This window comes from Equus asinus, chromosome 10 (genome assembly GCF_041296235.1).
Source record: "Equus asinus isolate D_3611 breed Donkey chromosome 10, EquAss-T2T_v2, whole genome shotgun sequence".
Lineage (NCBI taxonomy): Eukaryota > Metazoa > Chordata > Mammalia > Perissodactyla > Equidae > Equus > Equus asinus.
The window spans coordinates 62,022,186-62,038,996 of NC_091799.1; the positions used below are offsets into that span (position 1 = coordinate 62,022,186).

Sequence of the window (16,811 nt, forward strand, 5' to 3'; positions counted from 1 at the left end):
AAAAACACATGTTCCAGGGGCCAATCTTATTCTAATTCAGAATGTTTAGGCTGGGGCTCAAGAGTGTGAAGTTCCATTATGTGCTATATTAGTTTGTTAGGGCTGCCCTAACAAAGTACCCGAGACTGGGTGGCTTAAACCACAGTTTATTTTCCCACAGTTCTGGAGGCTAGAAGTCCAAGATCAACATGTCAGCAGGGTTGGTTTCTCCTGAGGCCTCTCTTCTCAGCTTGTAGATGGTCCCCTGCTCCCTGTGCCCTCACATGGTCTTTCCTCTTGTACACACATCCCTGGTTTCTCTTTGTGTGTCTAAATTTCCTCCTTTCATAAGGACACCAGCCAGATTGGATTGGGTCACATGCTGAAGGCCTCATTTTAACTTGGCCACTTCTTTAAAAGCCTTATCTCCAAATACAGCCACATTCTGAGGTACTAGAGGTTAGGCTTCAACCCAAGAATTTGAGGGGGACACAGTGCAACCCGTAACATTTGCCCTAGAGTTTCTGATGCAGGTGGCTCAACGTTCACACCTAGACAAACACCAAATGAGTCTCTAGGTAAGCTAAATGTGCACACTCACTTCAGTCATTTAGTTTAATGTAGCTTAAAACACATGACCTCTTCCAGGAGGGTCTTGCTATTTTACTGCTAAACAAAATAATTTGGTTCCCATCCTTATTGTCTACCATGCTACATAAAATAGCCTCTCCCACTCACCTGTTGATCTCTTTCTCCTCTGCTTTGCTTTTTTCTTCACACTGATCACCACCTGACATAATGTCTGTTTTTCCTCACTAGAATGTAAGCTCCACGGTTGTTTTGCCTTCTGCTGTACCCCCATTGGGTAGAACAGTGACCCTGGAGACGAGTGTCCTTGATGTGATGTTGCATTCCTTCCGCGAAGGCAAGGTCTGCTGCTGAGAAGGAGCTAGGGAGGTCGTACGGCAGGAGAACTGAGAAGAATTAAGAAGGTTTGAAGAGCCTTTATGGAGAATGGGAGAGGAAGATTAGAGAGAATTCAGGAAGAGCTGGCTCGGCAGGGTTCAGAGCCCAGCCAACTGTGAGCCTATGAGTCCTACCTGCACTGCTGTGTGATGTCCAGCAGTTATCACAGCCGGGAGAGGAGCAGAGAGGGCAAAACGGTTATTCTGATTCTCAATGACCACCATTACTCCTTAGCACAACATTTTAGGCCCTTCACAGTAAGTCCCTATTTTACTCCTCAGCTATACCAATCTTTGTACCTTGGCTTTGTGAGTGCTGTTCCTTTTGAATTCTCAACCTTCCCCTGGCTAATTTTTGTTTGTCCTTTGAAGACTCTACTCAAATATTATATTTTGAAAATATTCCATAGTTCCCTCAAATATTAGCCACACTGCTATAATCACACCTCTTTTAATGTGCACAGTCTTTGGAACATAGACCTAGGTTTAAGACAAGCCTGTCATTTTCACTGTGTGATCTTGAGCAAGATAGTAAACATTTTTGTCCTTCAGTTTCCTCATCTGTAAAATGGATATAATGATCAGACCTGTTTCAGAGAAGTGTTTGAAAGGGTTAAATGAGATAATGTACCTAAAGTACAGGGCACATAACTGATCAGCAAATGGTGCTACTATAGTAATTATTTGCATGACTCCCTCTCCTGACAGAAAGTTCTTTAAAAGCAGGGATCATTTCATGCTCATCTTTTTATTCCTAACATTTGACACAGTGCCTGGCACACTGTAGATTCTCCAGAATTGTGGAATAAATTAATGATTAATGGAGTGAAAGAGGTGGTTGAGGATGCTACTAGGGCATATGACTTTTTCCCTCAGTTAGAATTACAGCAAAGACAGACCATGACTTGGGCATGCACACGATTAGTTGCACAGGGAAGAGTCAGCTTTGGTAATGACAGAGAAAACTGCTTCTTCAAGGAAAGAGGGTACACACAGAAACATTAAAAACTGAAAGCCATTATATTGGCAGGCAAAACAGACAGAGCTTGTGCTCGTGGAGTTAACAGGCGGATACCTCATCCTATCACAATACCCAATGCATACCAATGACCACATCTACAGAGTTCCAGACTTTTTGTCTCTCTCAATCGCAAAAACTTTGAGGAGAGCAGTTTCCTATTTAACTTTGGATCTCCAGCACCCAGCAGTGTTTAACACACAGCTGGAGCTCAATAAATGTTTAGGGAATGAATGACGTGGCACAGAAGGAAGCGAAGCAACTACTTACTACATTCTCGGGGTTCCTTCGACGCAAGCAGCGGAGAACTCACTTCCCCAAAGAAGCGAGCTCCTCATCCCCACACCCGGGGTCTCCCACCCCAGACCCTGCTGGGAAAGATGAGTGAGCCACGTGAGAAAAAGAAACCTTTGGATTTCAGCGATCCCAGAACGTGACTTCATAAGGCATCCACGGCTCCCCTCGCATTTGACAACTTAAACCTCCAGGATACCACACTCAAACCTAATTTAACAGCTCGCGCAGAAAGGGGCAACAGGCCCCGCCCCCAATTCCAAACTAGCCAATCCAAATTGCCAGAATCAGTAGCGCGGTGCCTTCTGGGATCTGTAGGCTCCCGAGGTGACGCTTTCCTCCCGCTCATGACTACAATTCCCGGCGGCCACTTGGCTCTAAGTTCGGCCCTCTTTCTAGGGGCGGAACCCAGAGCGAACAGGGGGCGGGGTCCTCGCCCCTCCCCCACGTGGCCGGGAGTGGTGTGGGTGGTGCGGCGTAGGGAGCCACACGTGTGGGGTGTTTCGGGGTTGGTACTCGTTGATTTCCCGGACCTGAGGGCCCGCTGCCTGCGAAGATGCCGAAGATCAAGTCTGGGGCGAGCGGCCGCCATCGCGAGCGGCAAGAACAGCGCCGGGAGCTGAAGAGCGCCGGAGGTGGGGACAGCTGGGAGGGGGTGGGTCGGGTCGGGTCCTCCGGCGGGACCCAGGCGAGGGCCGCCGACCGAGACCTGGGCCGGGCCTGGGAGGCCGGTCGGGGCCCGCGCTCCCCGAGCGCGCAAGTCCCGGGCTCCCGGCTGGCCGGCTTCGGGCCCGGCGCGCCGCCTCTGGCTTCCTCCCCGGGCGGAGGCTTGGACGTCCACAGCGCCAGCCGGGCGCCCAGCGTGACGTTGGGTGGCTCTCGTTGGCTCAGAAATCTTCCCCCAGGCCTCCTACTTTCATCTTTGCGACGATCTAATATCTAATCTTAGTTGGGAAATTAAGGCTGTTTCATGTTTTCTTCTAGGACTCATGTTCAACACGGGCATTGGGCAGCACATTTTGAAAAATCCTCTCATTGTTAACAGCATTATCGATAAGGTGGGTGTGGAAGAGGAAAGGGAGAGGGTAGGTTATTGATTTTATTCTTAGGAATACTTAAGCGCAGAGAGGATGTCTGACACAAAACAGATAGTCTTGTTGAATGAATTGAACAATTGGCAAGATTCATACGCTGTCTTCGGCATGATTTCCTTCATTCTGTGGGTCTGGGTTTCTCCTGGCTCCAAATTCTCTGTCTTTCTATAGATTATTTACGTCATACCTGGACGTTTGTACTTGTTCAATAGCAGATTATTATTGTTCTATTCCTAAACACATTTTCCAGGCACCATCTAACACCGTTAGTTTTTATTTACTCTGGAGCCTAAAAATGTGTCTAAACACCACCTTAGGACGTTTGTTCCCCAGAAAAACTTACATGGTACGATCCAGTGCCCATATAAATTCTTTCCAACTTTCCTGCTGTATGGGTTATTGATGTTCTCTCGTTATGGGTGATTGGGTGTTAGGACATGTTAGGTGGTGTAGATTACTTTCATGGTTACAAAGGAAGCATCCTGGAGCTGTAGAAAGAGCGTTAGATCCTTAAAGGATCTCATCTTGACTTAGTGTCATTTGCAAAATGAGGGCCTAGCCTTCTAACCTTTCTGGCTCTTGGATTCCTTTGAGCATCTGATGAAAGCTGTGGATCCAGAATACTGCAGCTGTGTGGACACAAACACCCAGTTTTGTGTATAGTTTCTGGGTACTCCTGTGTCCCTGAGACCATACATGGGATGAGAACTGAGAATTTCCAGTACAACACGCTATGATTGAGGCACGTTCATCATGTACAGTCCTTTCCGGTTTGAACTTGTTGATAACAGAGTTGGTAACAAGATGCTGTTGGAAGCATTTCCAAGGTAGAAAGCGGAATGCCCATCTCAGAAAGAAGTGCTCTTCCTACTTTTCTAAATCCTAGTTTTCTGACTCCTGACTATTGACCCAACTTAGGAGGCGTGTTACATATCCACTTGCACCTAATGTTAATGAGGTAATTTTGTTAAATACATGGATCATGAAGGAATCTCCTAAAAATGGAGTCAGAATAAGATCTCTTAGCCAAGTGCTTTTGAGGAAAGATATTCAGGTGTAAATGAAATGATGTGTTCGGGTGTACCAGTAAAGCTAAAGTGGTTGTGCTTGCTTGTAGGCTGCCTTAAGGCCAACTGATGTGGTGCTGGAAGTTGGACCTGGAACTGGCAATATGACTGTAAAGTTGCTAGAAAAGGCAAAAAAGGTAAAAAGGGCATTTAGTGTTTTGGTATCAGAAATGGCTATGTGAGCAAACTCAGCTGGTTTACAAATATAAATCTATTTTAATTAATTGCTATTATTTTAACAACTCCTCTTGCTCCTTTGCTAGAAACTTTATCTTAGAAAATATGGGCAAAATGGGTGAAGGTGGTCAAAAGATACAAACTTCCTGTTATAAAAGAAATAATTCTTGGGGCTGTAATGTGCAGCATGGTGACTACAGTTCACAGTGCTGTATATTTGAAAGTTGCTAAGAGAGTAGATCTTAAAAGTTCTCATCACAAGAAAAAAACATTTGTAACTATGTGAGGTGATGGATGTTAACTAGACTTACCTTGCACTATATACGTATATTGAATCATTATGTTGTACACCTGAAACTAATATAATGTCATATGTCAATTATGTCTCAGTTTAAAAAAATAGATAAAAAAAGAAAATAGGGGTTATGTCAGTCAGGGAAACGGAAGCTACATTAAATATTTCAATACAGGGAATTTAATATAGGGAATTGGTTATGTGGTTGTTAGAGGACTCAAAGAATAAAATGGGAACACTGAGGTAACCCAAAAATAATAATTGCAAAGAGCAGCTACCACCTCTAGGCTTGGGGGAACAAAGCGAGGAGGGTGGAGTTACTGGAACCTAGAGCCTTGGAGGAGGAGATCTGAAGAGCTGGAGCCACGGGCCTCTGAGATTGTGCCACCTGGCCACTGCTGGTACTTTGGCTCTTGGCTAACCCAGTTTCTAATTAAATGGAACCACTGTGGTGTACTCTGGTGAAAGTAGGGAGCACGTTTTAAAGACCTTATCTGAAAAGAGTTTAATGAAGAGACTCTTTACAAAATGTGGGAATGGGGTTAAGGGAACCAGTAAGCATTAGTGAAATGCCCAGGAACTAGCAAAAGTAGGAAACAGTTACCATCCAAAGGGCTCAAGGGGCAAGAGGAGGGAACTGTGTGCAGGAGCCCAGTAAGCGTGGGAGCCATGGAGCAGGGGCCACTCCTGATGGAACACAGCCATGACCAGAACTCCTGCAAGGCATGGGGCAGGCATTAGGAAATATTCCGCCTCTCCCCTTGCATCCTGTGATGCCGGTACCTTTCATTGGCCAATCCCAACTGGAAGTCAAAGGGCAAGGGAGCTGGACTGTATCACGCTACAGGGCATAGAGGAAGCTGGAGAATGGATCTGGGAGCCAGACACGCTAAGCAGCACATGTATCTACTCTGTAGACATGGTCTTCCTGGAAGTCAGTAAAACCTCAGCTGATATTGAATTAAGATGACAATTTCAGCCTTTTCTGCTGTCCCTTTTCATTTCCTTGTGAAGTTATCTATGCTGCATACTCTGGACCTTAGTAGACGAGACAAGTGACATACTCATGCTGGGAGCAGTTGCTTTGTATGCTTCTAAGAACATTCACTGCACAGACATTTTGTGTGTTTTTTCATCTGCTGTTCAGTTACAAAGCATGGAGCCAGATGAGCACGATTGTCAATTATTTGGGTAGAACTCTGACATTGTCTGGTTGTCTACTTTTCTGGGTGGTGCTTTTTGTTGTTTGAAATGGTAAAGTAGAATTGAAGGAATATTGATGATAGAATTGGGAAAAGAAGTTTAATTCATATAAATCATGTAAGAGTTATTATTGAGATAATAAAATTTAGAATCCATAATTAACCTGAAAAACTCTCCCCCCTACCCCCCCAAACTTTAGGTAATTGCCTGTGAACTTGACCCGAGGCTAGTAGCTGAACTTCACAAAAGAGTTCAGGGCACGTGAGTATACATAATAGAATTAAAGTGCATTTCAATCTCATGAACAGTATTCATTTTTAATTGCTTTTTTTCTTATTTTCAGGCCTCTGGCCGGCAAACTTCAAGTAATGGTGGGTGATGTGTTGAAAACAGACTTGCCATTTTTTGATGCTTGTGTGGCAAATTTGCCTTATCAGGTATGTTTTCAAATTGTCAGGAACATTTTACTAACTGTTTCTCTGGTCTCTTTCCCAGAAATAACTAGTTAATTCTCTTACAGATCTCTTCTCCTTTTGTCTTCAAGCTGTTGCTACACCGACCTTTTTTCAGGTTTGTGACAAAAACCAAAGTTGCTGCCAAATCTTAGAAAGATTGATGGTTTAGGCCGTGAACACAGCCAGCCAGCCAAAGATGAAAGTTAATTCCATTGAAAAACTACTAGAGAATTTGTTTTGTAGAAAATATCGATTCATGTGGAGGTCGTTCTCTCTCTTTCTTTTTTCAGTTGACAGAGTTATTGGGGGAGGTGTGGGGTCAGTCCTGCTTCTGAGACCAAGACGGCCTTTCCCTATTTTCTAATCCTCCTGCATTAGCCCAGGTCAGACTTTTATTACCTTGTATCTAGACAATTGCAGTGGCCACCTAACTAGTTTCTAGTACAGTCATACCAGTGGTTTTCAAACTGCAAGTCAAAAACCCCTTAGTGTTTATAAAATAAGTTTAGTGAGTCATGACTGTCCTTTTTATTAATGACATGGCTTAGAATATATCAGAGGGCATTCATTGCATGTGGTCCAGATGATTAGTGTCATGAAACTTGTTTGAGTTACATAAACACATAGACATAGAGAGATTTGCAGCCTGGGTTGCAATGTCAAGTGTATTTCTTAGTGAGACTTATTGTCAAAAAGTTTGAAAGTCGTTGAAGCCCAGCTTTGAAGGTGCTCTTCTCCTGGTCAAGAGCCTCCCAGAGGCTTCTACATTGCTTGCTGAATAAGAAGTCCGTGTCCTTAACCTGTGAAATCAGGAAGACACTGATCTCACAGCCTGCCTCTCCTGCCTCGGCTCTTCCTTGAGGGTGTTCGCTGCCCCTGAATACAGTTCGGCTGCTGAGCCAGTTTTGTTTGTTTGGGTTTTGTTTTCCTGGCAGGGGTGATGGGCTAGTGGCGATCTGAAATACTTCCTCATCTGATCATCGAGGGGTTACAGGTGCAGGAGGTTAGCAATGCAGCCAGTATAAAATGAAAAACAAAGCCAACTGGATCATTTTGTGGCTGAAAGTGTTCTCCTCCCTTCCAACCAGCTGGACTAATTATGAACCACAGATATTGCTTTGCTCTATTTCCCTCCCAAGAAAATTCATTACAGTGAAAAAACATTTACAGTAGCAAGTGACCATTTTCCTATCCTTTCTGTTGCCTTTTCAGATGTGCTGTACTTATGTTTCAAAGAGAATTTGCTCTCCGACTGGTTGCAAAACCTGGAGATAAGTTATACTGCAGACTTTCAATTAATACCCAGCTGTTAGCACGTGTGGACCATCTAATGAAAGTAAGTGACTGTTACTGAAATAACGTGGCTTAATTCATCCTTGAGCATCTAGCGGTGCCTTCTGTGAGCAGAGCCTATTTGATTACTAATTTAAAGTTTTTGAGAGAACTACTTAAACATTTTCTGATTAACAGGTTGGAAAGAATAACTTCAGGCCACCACCCAAGGTGGAATCCAGTGTTGTAAGGATAGAACCTAAGAATCCGCCACCACCTATCAATTTTCAGGTGAGGTTAAAATACTACGTCATTCACTAAAGGGGGAAAAAAGCCCAAGCTGGAAGATGTGTCTCTATAGTCAACCTAAATGCACAAACCGAAAAATGTTAATTACGATACATCCCTGTGATGGAGTAGATGGAATAATTTGACACAAGATAGTTGTGAAGACCACGAGAGAGCATGGAAAATGTTTGCAAAAGGGGAAAAGATTACATGTCATTGCATTTTGCTGAAGATTATAGCTGTGGAAAACATGTACCTATTTGAATAAGACTTGGAAAACAAGATAAAATGAAAATAGTTGTTAGAATAATATTATGGGTATAACTTTTTAATCAAAATTCTTGTTTTAGTAATTTAAAAAGTGACGAAAGCCAGATCACTTGATGTAAAACCTCGCTGCAATCGCTTTGGATAAAAACATGATTGCTTGTGTAGTCAGGAAGCGGTGGTAAATGGAGGGGTTTGTCAGTTACTCCTTCCGGGGGTTCAGGTGAGTTGCACAGCCTGTATTCTAAATCATTTGAAAATGGTACTTAGATTTAAATAAATGCCATGTTCTTTGTTCAGATGATCTATTTATCAAAGATGATCTCTTTGTTCAGATGATGTTCTAAAAATAGAATGATCTATTTTTTCTGATTTTTAAAATTGAGGATAAAATATTCAGTGAGGTGTGCAAAAATCAAGTATACACCTTACTTTTGCATGTGTGTCAGCCAGATCAAGATAATAGAACATTTTTATCACTCCAGAAGGTTCTTTTCAGTTTTATGTATTAAAAGACAAAAGAATACCTAGCAAGCATAGGCAAGGTTTGCTATTTTGTAAGACAATACCCATTTTCTGTTTCAGGAATGGGATGGCCTAGTAAGGATCACCTTCGTTAGGAAAAACAAGACGCTGTCTGCTGCGTTTAAGTGAGTCTTTCCCTAACTTCTAACGGAGGAGGCCCCATGCTCCGTGTGCTGTGCTAAGTGCTGGAATTTGGTCCTTTTCCCGAACAGACATCCTAAAGCATAAAGATTATCCGTGTCCAGACACACTTTACCTTTTTGACTAACTTTATACTTTGGGAGGCAGGGGAATTTAATGAAGATAGTTCCTGGAGTTGGGAATTAGATCAGGCTTTTTTGCAAAACAGGGAAAAAACCAACAACTGACCCGACATCTGCTTAGTTTTCCTTGGAAAAATGGGGTGGTGATAGATTCCTTCCACACTTGTGAAAGATTTGTGCCATTTTATTAACTTGGAAAAATGTAACAGCAATTTGGGGCCCCAGGGCAAAGAGAGGTGAAAGCCATAATTTTAGCTTTTTTTTAAGGTGATGTTTTGTGGTTCCTAAAACTTCTTTAGGAACGTAAGGGATGTGTCTTAGGACTTTACTTTTTAAATGTAACTAGTTCGTGATTGTTTCCTAAGTTTAAATATTCAGCACCTTTTTTAGCTCCTTAATTTCACCATATGGAACACTGACTTAATCTTACAGTAAACTGGAAGGAAATTATTTATAATCTCTGGTTTTGGGATAATAGTGGACATCACTTTTTTGCTCTAGGTCAAGTGCAGTGCAACGGCTATTGGAGAAAAATTACAGAATCCACTGTTCAGTCCATAATATTGTAAGCAGAAAATGTTTCTGTGGCTTCAGTGATTTGCTGTGTTTTAAAATGTCCCTCTGCTTGTTACTCTTTTTCATCTATCATTACAATATTCTTGATTTTGTACATTCCATAGGATCCTTAAATGCCAGTATGTAATAGGTAACTAGCGTAACTTGATCTTGAAGTCTGACAGGGCAGTGCTGCTGTAGTTTGTGGAACAGATCTGAGCAACCCTGAGTACTCCACTGGATCCTCTCTAACTCCTGACACTGGTTTTTGGCTATAAAACAAAGACTCAGGGATTCAGCTGAGTCATCATTTTCTCAAACTAGGCATGTGTTGCTTGCTCAGCTTAACTTGTGCACCATTTGCCATCCTCTGAATTGTGACCATCCCTTCTTGTTTCTTGCTCATGTAGCAATTACAAATTTAACGTTACTATTTACTCAGTAACTTTTTTTAATACACAGAAATTGAAATAATTAGAATAAAGTGTAGACTGCAGAGCAAACTTTTGGTTGTGAGCCTCATGCTTCTTATTGTTATTATCTGTGCAGCACTTTGAGTGTGTATGAGCACACATACACATATTCATATATGACTATGTGATGTTTGATAACTTACTAGTCATCAAATTATTAAACAGCAGACATAAAAATAAATTCCCTTTGTATTTTTTGACTCAGATCTATGGTTTAATATACCACAGTGCTACCCCCATTTTCTCTTTTATGGACAAAGTCATTAGAAATCTGCTTAAGTAGGAAAATATTCAACTGGATTAAGAAAAATCTTTGGATTAAAGATGTGAAGTATGAAATAGTTAATATTCTCAAGTCTTATCTGCTCAAGTAGGCTTTGGAAACTCATGAACAGATAAAAGTGACTATTTTATGACTTACTGAACTAAAAAAAAAAAGAGTCAAGGTGACTTCATTAAAGATACGTTGTTCATTTATTCTGAATCTTATATTGATAGATAATACCAGAAGATTTCAGCATAGCAGATAAAATACAGCAAATCCTAACCAGCACAGGTTTTAGTGACAAGCGGGCCCGTTCCATGGACATAGATGACTTCATCAGGTAATTACATTTTTCTTTTTCTGAGTGTTTACATTTCTTTCCTGTGACACCTTCAGATTAGGTTAAAGGCTTTTGAGCGGTATAAGGTGCTACCTGGGAGTTATTGCATAGCACTTCCATGGCATGGAATAGTATTTGGTGTAAAAGATGGAGGCTAGTTAGCTGCAGCAGAGTGAACCTTTCCTTTAAGAACAGTTCGAGCCTGGAGAAAGCCTCGCTGTCAGTGTGGCCTGCGCTCCTCCCGTCCAGCCCCCTCCCCCATTCATACTCCCATTCACAGTCAGTCTTCATAGTTTGTCTCCTCACCGTAGCCTGTAAGGTAGAAGAATCCTAATACATGTAGTTGGACCTTAGTCTTATTTTGTTGGGAATAGCTGTTGTCAAACAGATCCTAAGCATGAAATCATGCCAGTTAAATCATACCTGGTTATCATTTCTAACTGGTCTAGGAATACGGTTACTTGTTTTATAGGCCGAGGCAAGTTCTGCACACCTAAAGTAAAAGAAAGGTGTCATCATTATTTGGGCAATGTAGACCAAAATTTGTTTCCCTTGAATTAAGCAAGTCAGTCTTATGAAAGCAGAGTAAGGCTTCAATTACCCAGGGAATTATTAACCTGTACTCACTGCTTTTAATCACTAGCACTTTGATTTCCTAACTAATAAACCATCACTTACCGCACAGAAGTTTTTGCCTATTTAGCCAATTCATTTTTAAAGCTTCCATGTTCTAGGAGCTGAGTTAAAAATGAGGGTAGATTGTTACAAAAGTCATCGGTTTGACTTTTCTAAGCTGGAAACACCGTTCTGTATAACTAAGACAGATGGGGTTAATATTTTATATTGGCGGCTAGCAGTACTAGAGTCTTTATTAGATATTAATCCTAGGAGTTGAACATTGTTCCTAAGTATCAATCTTCCTTTTTCAGACATTTTAACCCATCTTTAACTCATCTGTTTCTATGGGCCATCCTGAAAATAACCTCAGGTCTAACAGAAACATTTCATCTTATTTCCTTCATTCTCAACAAATTTCTTCAAGGTTATTTAGCGTATGCACTTTGCTAACTAGGATCTCATAAGTACATGGGTGTCCAGAGAAAAAGCCATGTGCATTAATTTGAATCTCAGTTACAGTGAGCTCCGAGGAAGAATGGACATGTAAGATGAACCATTCATCCCTCTTCCGTCTTGTTCACGTACCATGTTGAAATGGAACAAGTGCCTGTGAGCTCTTAGGACTGGGATAGTGGAGGTCTAAGATATTTTTAGTCAAATTCATCATAACTTAAGACATATAGACAAGAGGCACCAAAATGATGTGGTTTTAACTAATATATATCTTACATAAATTTAGTGGAAGAATAAACTTTAATGACTAGTGTTAGGAGGGGGTGGGCTTCATAGGTCTGATATGTTCATGTTTTAGAATTCATGCTAATAGGAACTGTGCACTGTTATGTCCTACAAATTAGCTTTTCAATACTATCTCATTTTGGTTTCTTTTTTCAGATTGCTACATGGATTCAATGCAGAAGGTATCCATTTTTCTTAGGTATCTGGAAAACAGAATGTTTCAAACTCAAGTCAAGAAACTGGAATTGTGTATTTTTAATAATTTGAGAAGATGAACTGTGCTTTTGTGTCTACTACGACACTATGTGCCCGACTATTTTGGACTTATACTACTGCTGTCACCATTTATTACTCTAAATTTTCAGGGTAGTAAGTCAGTCAGTTCTAAGTACCCAGCGTTTTTTTGGTTTTGGTTTGTTTTTAATATCAAATATACGGTATACGGCAGGGTCCAATCTATACCTGATAATCTTCAAGAGCCGCAGACACGCACAACTTCACACTTAAACTTATCATTTCTAACAGTTTATTGTATAAAGATGTTACTCTTCCATTTTCTATTATATATTACTGTGAGCTTCTTTAGGCCTTCAGCTCTTTAGGCCTTTGTCCCTCAAGTGGTGAAAAAGCTAAAATATGCTTAACTTAGTCACATATTCCCTATACCATTTCTTGTTATTCATGTGTACAGTAAAACAACTGTTTCTCAAAATGTTTTTATTTTGCTTCTCTCATTCTTTCTGTTTGCCCTTCACAGCTTCTATCATTGCTTCCCCCGTTAGCTACTCTGTCGCATCATAGGCTACGTCGGGGTTCTGAGTAAGCCTGAGTCTGCTCCTGCCACCATGTGGAGCAGGCATATCACCTTCGGGTGCGATTCCTAACCTGTGCAGTGAGGATGCTTGACTTGAATGAAATGAACTATAAGATTATTTTTTCTTCAGGAGATAGTCATAGGTTTCACAAAATTTCAGAGTTTTGTAAATCAGAACTGACTTAAAGTTAAAATCTCTGCCCTTCAATTTCACAACAAACAAAAAAGCCAACCAGTCATTTTCCTACAACTACAGGCTTCCAGTATTCATCTGACGTCAGGATAATTAAAATTTCCAGTACCTTTTCATGTACCTGATGCTTAGTTTTAGAATATTTTTTAAAACAGCAGGTTGAAAATTTCAATAGATGTCATAAAAAAGTCTTAATCAGCTACTAGGTTTAAATCATTATCAATAGGATACTAAATGTTAATGTCTTTTAATAAAGCATTATAGTAGCTGATTATTTTATTTATATAAGGAAATTAATAAAAAAAATCTTCACTGATATTTTGCTTTCTTTATACCTAATAGAAGGAGTGTTTCCAAATTATTTTAACAGAGGTACACTGAGTAAATTTGGAAGGGAAGATAAATTGTTTGCCTAAACAGACTTTTTTGAAATCTGGTTCCACGATGATAGATTAAAACATTCCTACAGAATTAAAATAATGTATATTCTTAGTTACTTATTAATAGGGCTATCAGCTTTGAAGTCTGAGAAAGTAAAGAATATTTAATCCAGATCCAAGAAATTATTCTTTAAATAACAGCTGCATCAAGCCACTTTTGTTACATAAATATTAAATATACTTCAGAGTAGAGTTTTCCAGTATCACAGAACTACTTTGCAAAGTTCACGTGTCCCATCTCTCTCCTTATAGCAACACTGTAAGACTTAATTTAGCATTCCCTCTAGTTCCTTTCCTGCTATGAACTGCTGAGGTGTAGTCCCCTTTCTGGCCGTCGGTTTTCCCTATCTGTAAAACTGAAGGACTGGATTATACTACCGAGATCTTTTCTGGTACCAATTCTTTATATACCTTAGTTACTGATCAGAATGAAGCCATTACAGTATAAAGCAGCATATGTGGATATAAGGAGACCTTCCAGAGATAGTACCCATCTAATTTAAATAATAAGTTCAGACTAATCTGTTGTGCTTTAAAATGAGCAAGTTCACAACTCTTGATTGCCCTTTGAAGGTTGCTTAGCCTCAAAAATTACTTTTTAAATAGCCTCTGCAAGGTCAACAGTAATGGTTCTCCATTCCTCCTCTTCTTTTTGAAGTAAACACAAATAGAATATATCTTACAGCTGCAAGAAAACCTGAGTCCCTTCCAAAACAAAGGTGATTGTATTGAAGTAAATTATCTCTAAAACTCATTCTATAGATTTCACTTATTAATAAGCACACTGTGAAAATCTACCTTTGTTCTAGATTTCAAGTTTACAGAGGAGCGTTTCACCATGGTGTTAGGATGCCCAGCACGACCCTCTGACTTCTATCGACAGTGAAGTAGGAGTCTGGCTCACGTGACTCTCTATTCATAGCTTCCCTTTGGCCCGTATGAATGAGCTAGTAGTTCCCTGGAGTCAGTCAAAACAAGATATCCTCGGGAGACGTTCTGTTGTTGATCTACTCCTGGGCTCTACCCTGGGAACTGAGGGAAAACTCCTAGAGAGCGATAGAAATCTTTTAACAAAATATTTACATGAAAAGAGGCCAGTTTTCTTCCTTGGAGTAGCAATCTGTAAAAATAAGTGCCACCACTTAAAAAGTAGCGTACCCTAGACCAATTTATTGGTGAGAATTTGGATATTCTCACGAAGTAATGGTGAAACATCACACATTAGGTAATGGAGGAAACCTGGGTTAGATCTGCCTTTTAAGGCAAAGTCAGCTCTTTTTTTAGCTTAATTCTTTTTCAAGGGAGTTATGTACTGTCTACACTTGGCTTACACTAACAGTTCTATTACGGACTACTTTCGATGTACATGTAAATGTTCATGCATCAGAAGCCAATTTCCTTTAACAGTACATTTAAAACGTCCATTTTAGGGTGCTAATGGACACTTCAGCTTAAGTAATGGTATTGGTAAGGATCAAATTGCACTATTAGTCTTGTTAATACCACACTGGAACACACACTGCATATATATGTATTATCCTAAGATAAAACTCTTCTCAGAATTTCATTACTTTTTATTATACACCAACTAGTTTATATTTTAGTTCTTTACAAAGAAATGCTAAGAAAATTATAACCACATATATGGTTTTAAAATCATAATTCCAGATTTCTTTACATATAAGATGGAATGGTCCAGCAGCTATGTCCACTGTCACAGACTTTAGTTCCATTCAATGATATGGCACATCCTGCAAAATTAACTAGTCACACACAAAAAATGTCTCAAATACAGTAAAAATGTACACACAAGAAAGGTAATTTACAATGACAAATACGGAATGTAATTTATCTTGGCTGTGCTTCAGAAATTTAGGGTCAATAGCCTTAATCAAGGCACAAAGCAGGAAGAGGTGAGCACAGCTGTCTCTAGGAGTGGTCAAGGTATGTACAATCACAGATGAGGTATGCATGCACGCAAAGGATTTAAAACTGCTCAGTCTTGCTACAAAAATCGAACCGAGTTAAAAGGAAATGCTGTGGCATCCTCCTACTATTCGCCTCTGGATCAAGTCCACAATCTTACTTCATCATATGGAAAATAAAATTGGCAAGGATCTCCAAAAGTAAATCACCATTTGGGTGAATGAAACAAAATGCTTCACTATTCCCAAATGTTGGTTGTGCCTCCTGGACTAGAAGCATTTTGTAGACAAAGGAGTGCTTCACAAAATTGAAATGTCATTCAGGTGAAGGGACAAGACATTTTCCACAGACACTTAAAATTTCAAACTTTCAAATGGCCCTTACAACTGAATCGTTGTATGTTACAGTAGCGAGGGTTCTGGGGATCCTTTAGCAGCAAATACCAATTTAAAGGGCTCGGGGTCTCTTCGGGTTGATTTGCTTGCTGGCCTGTTCTTCTTCTTGCAGAGCTGCACGAAAAGATTTCACTTTATCTTGGAAAAAGAAAAGAACAAGGGAGTAAGTATTGCATTACATGCATTACAGTATACAACTTTGCGGGTCCTATCAAGTCACTTAACATTAACTCAGAATTTTTCCTTTTCTTCTTTGTGGTCCAGAAACTCAACTAAATACAATGCTCAACTACAGCAACAGTTTCATAGATACCTGGAAGTACGTTTTTTTCCCTATATCTTCAATAGGTTTCAGTTCTGTTTGGCACATTTAACAGTGTTTAATTTTAACTTTATTTGAATTCCTTTTGGAGTGTAGACAGGCTGTGTACATGTGTAAAATATGTACAGTCATGTCCAAAAGGAACACTGTGAATCTTATTAAACTGTAAAATAGAAATTTTTTCTCTCATCATTAGGAAATTTCTACTCCTAATTCCTATTTTACCTTTTTAAGCTATGAAATTTTAAAAGGTATTTGAATTTTAAAAACAGATGTCATTTTTTGCTTATCAGGGGTTGTAAAAGGGGATGGGGAAAGGGGATTACAGGATAATACATTTCTTGGTCTTACGATTCTGTGTTACCAGCTGTCATGTACTGATTCAGAGTCACATAAAAATAAGAAAGAGGTAAGTAAATTGGCAGAGACAAGTAACCGTCAGCTGTGAAGATGACAAATCTTTCTGTAACACTGGTTCTCAACCAGGGGTGATTTTTGCCCCCACAGGAGACTCTTGGTAATGTCTATAGACATTTTTTAAATGAATTAATTTTTTTTTGAGGAAGATTA

The 16,811-nt window shown here is 40.1% G+C and overlaps 2 protein-coding genes across 7 annotated transcripts in view; one reads left to right on the forward strand and one right to left on the reverse strand.

The window, feature by feature from the left end:
- The first annotated feature begins 2,635 nt into the window (after positions 1-2,635).
- Positions 2,636-12,863, forward strand: DIMT1 (DIM1 rRNA methyltransferase and ribosome maturation factor). Of its 3 annotated transcripts, none has more exons than XM_014865771.3 (12): positions 2,636-2,891; positions 3,241-3,314; positions 4,468-4,554; positions 6,292-6,353; positions 6,436-6,529; positions 6,613-6,662; positions 7,760-7,883; positions 8,018-8,110; positions 8,960-9,024; positions 9,664-9,727; positions 10,689-10,795; positions 12,308-12,863. In XM_014865771.3, the coding sequence occupies exons 1-12, from the start codon at positions 2,813-2,815 to the stop codon at positions 12,348-12,350; spliced, it is 942 nt and encodes a 313-aa protein (XP_014721257.1). In that variant the 5' UTR covers positions 2,636-2,812; the 3' UTR covers positions 12,351-12,863. The 3 variants fall into 3 exon arrangements, with proteins under 3 accessions (XP_014721257.1, XP_070375721.1, XP_044628163.1); XM_070519620.1 differs by having other exon boundaries at positions 2,705-2,891; positions 6,613-6,656; positions 7,753-7,883; XM_044772228.2 differs by lacking the exons at positions 2,636-2,891; positions 3,241-3,314 and having other exon boundaries at positions 4,479-4,553; positions 6,290-6,353.
- Positions 12,864-15,151: 2,288 nt separating this feature from the next.
- Positions 15,152-16,811, reverse strand: part of KIF2A (kinesin family member 2A) — a 63,313-nt gene continuing 61,653 nt past the window's right edge. For all 4 annotated transcript variants that reach the window (XM_044772216.2, XM_044772205.2, XM_044772210.2 and 1 more), the window contains one exon: positions 15,152-16,057. In XM_044772216.2, coding sequence (XP_044628151.1) covers positions 15,972-16,057 — 86 coding nt within the window. In that variant the 3' untranslated portion in view covers positions 15,152-15,971. The remainder of the gene's footprint in view (positions 16,058-16,811) is intronic.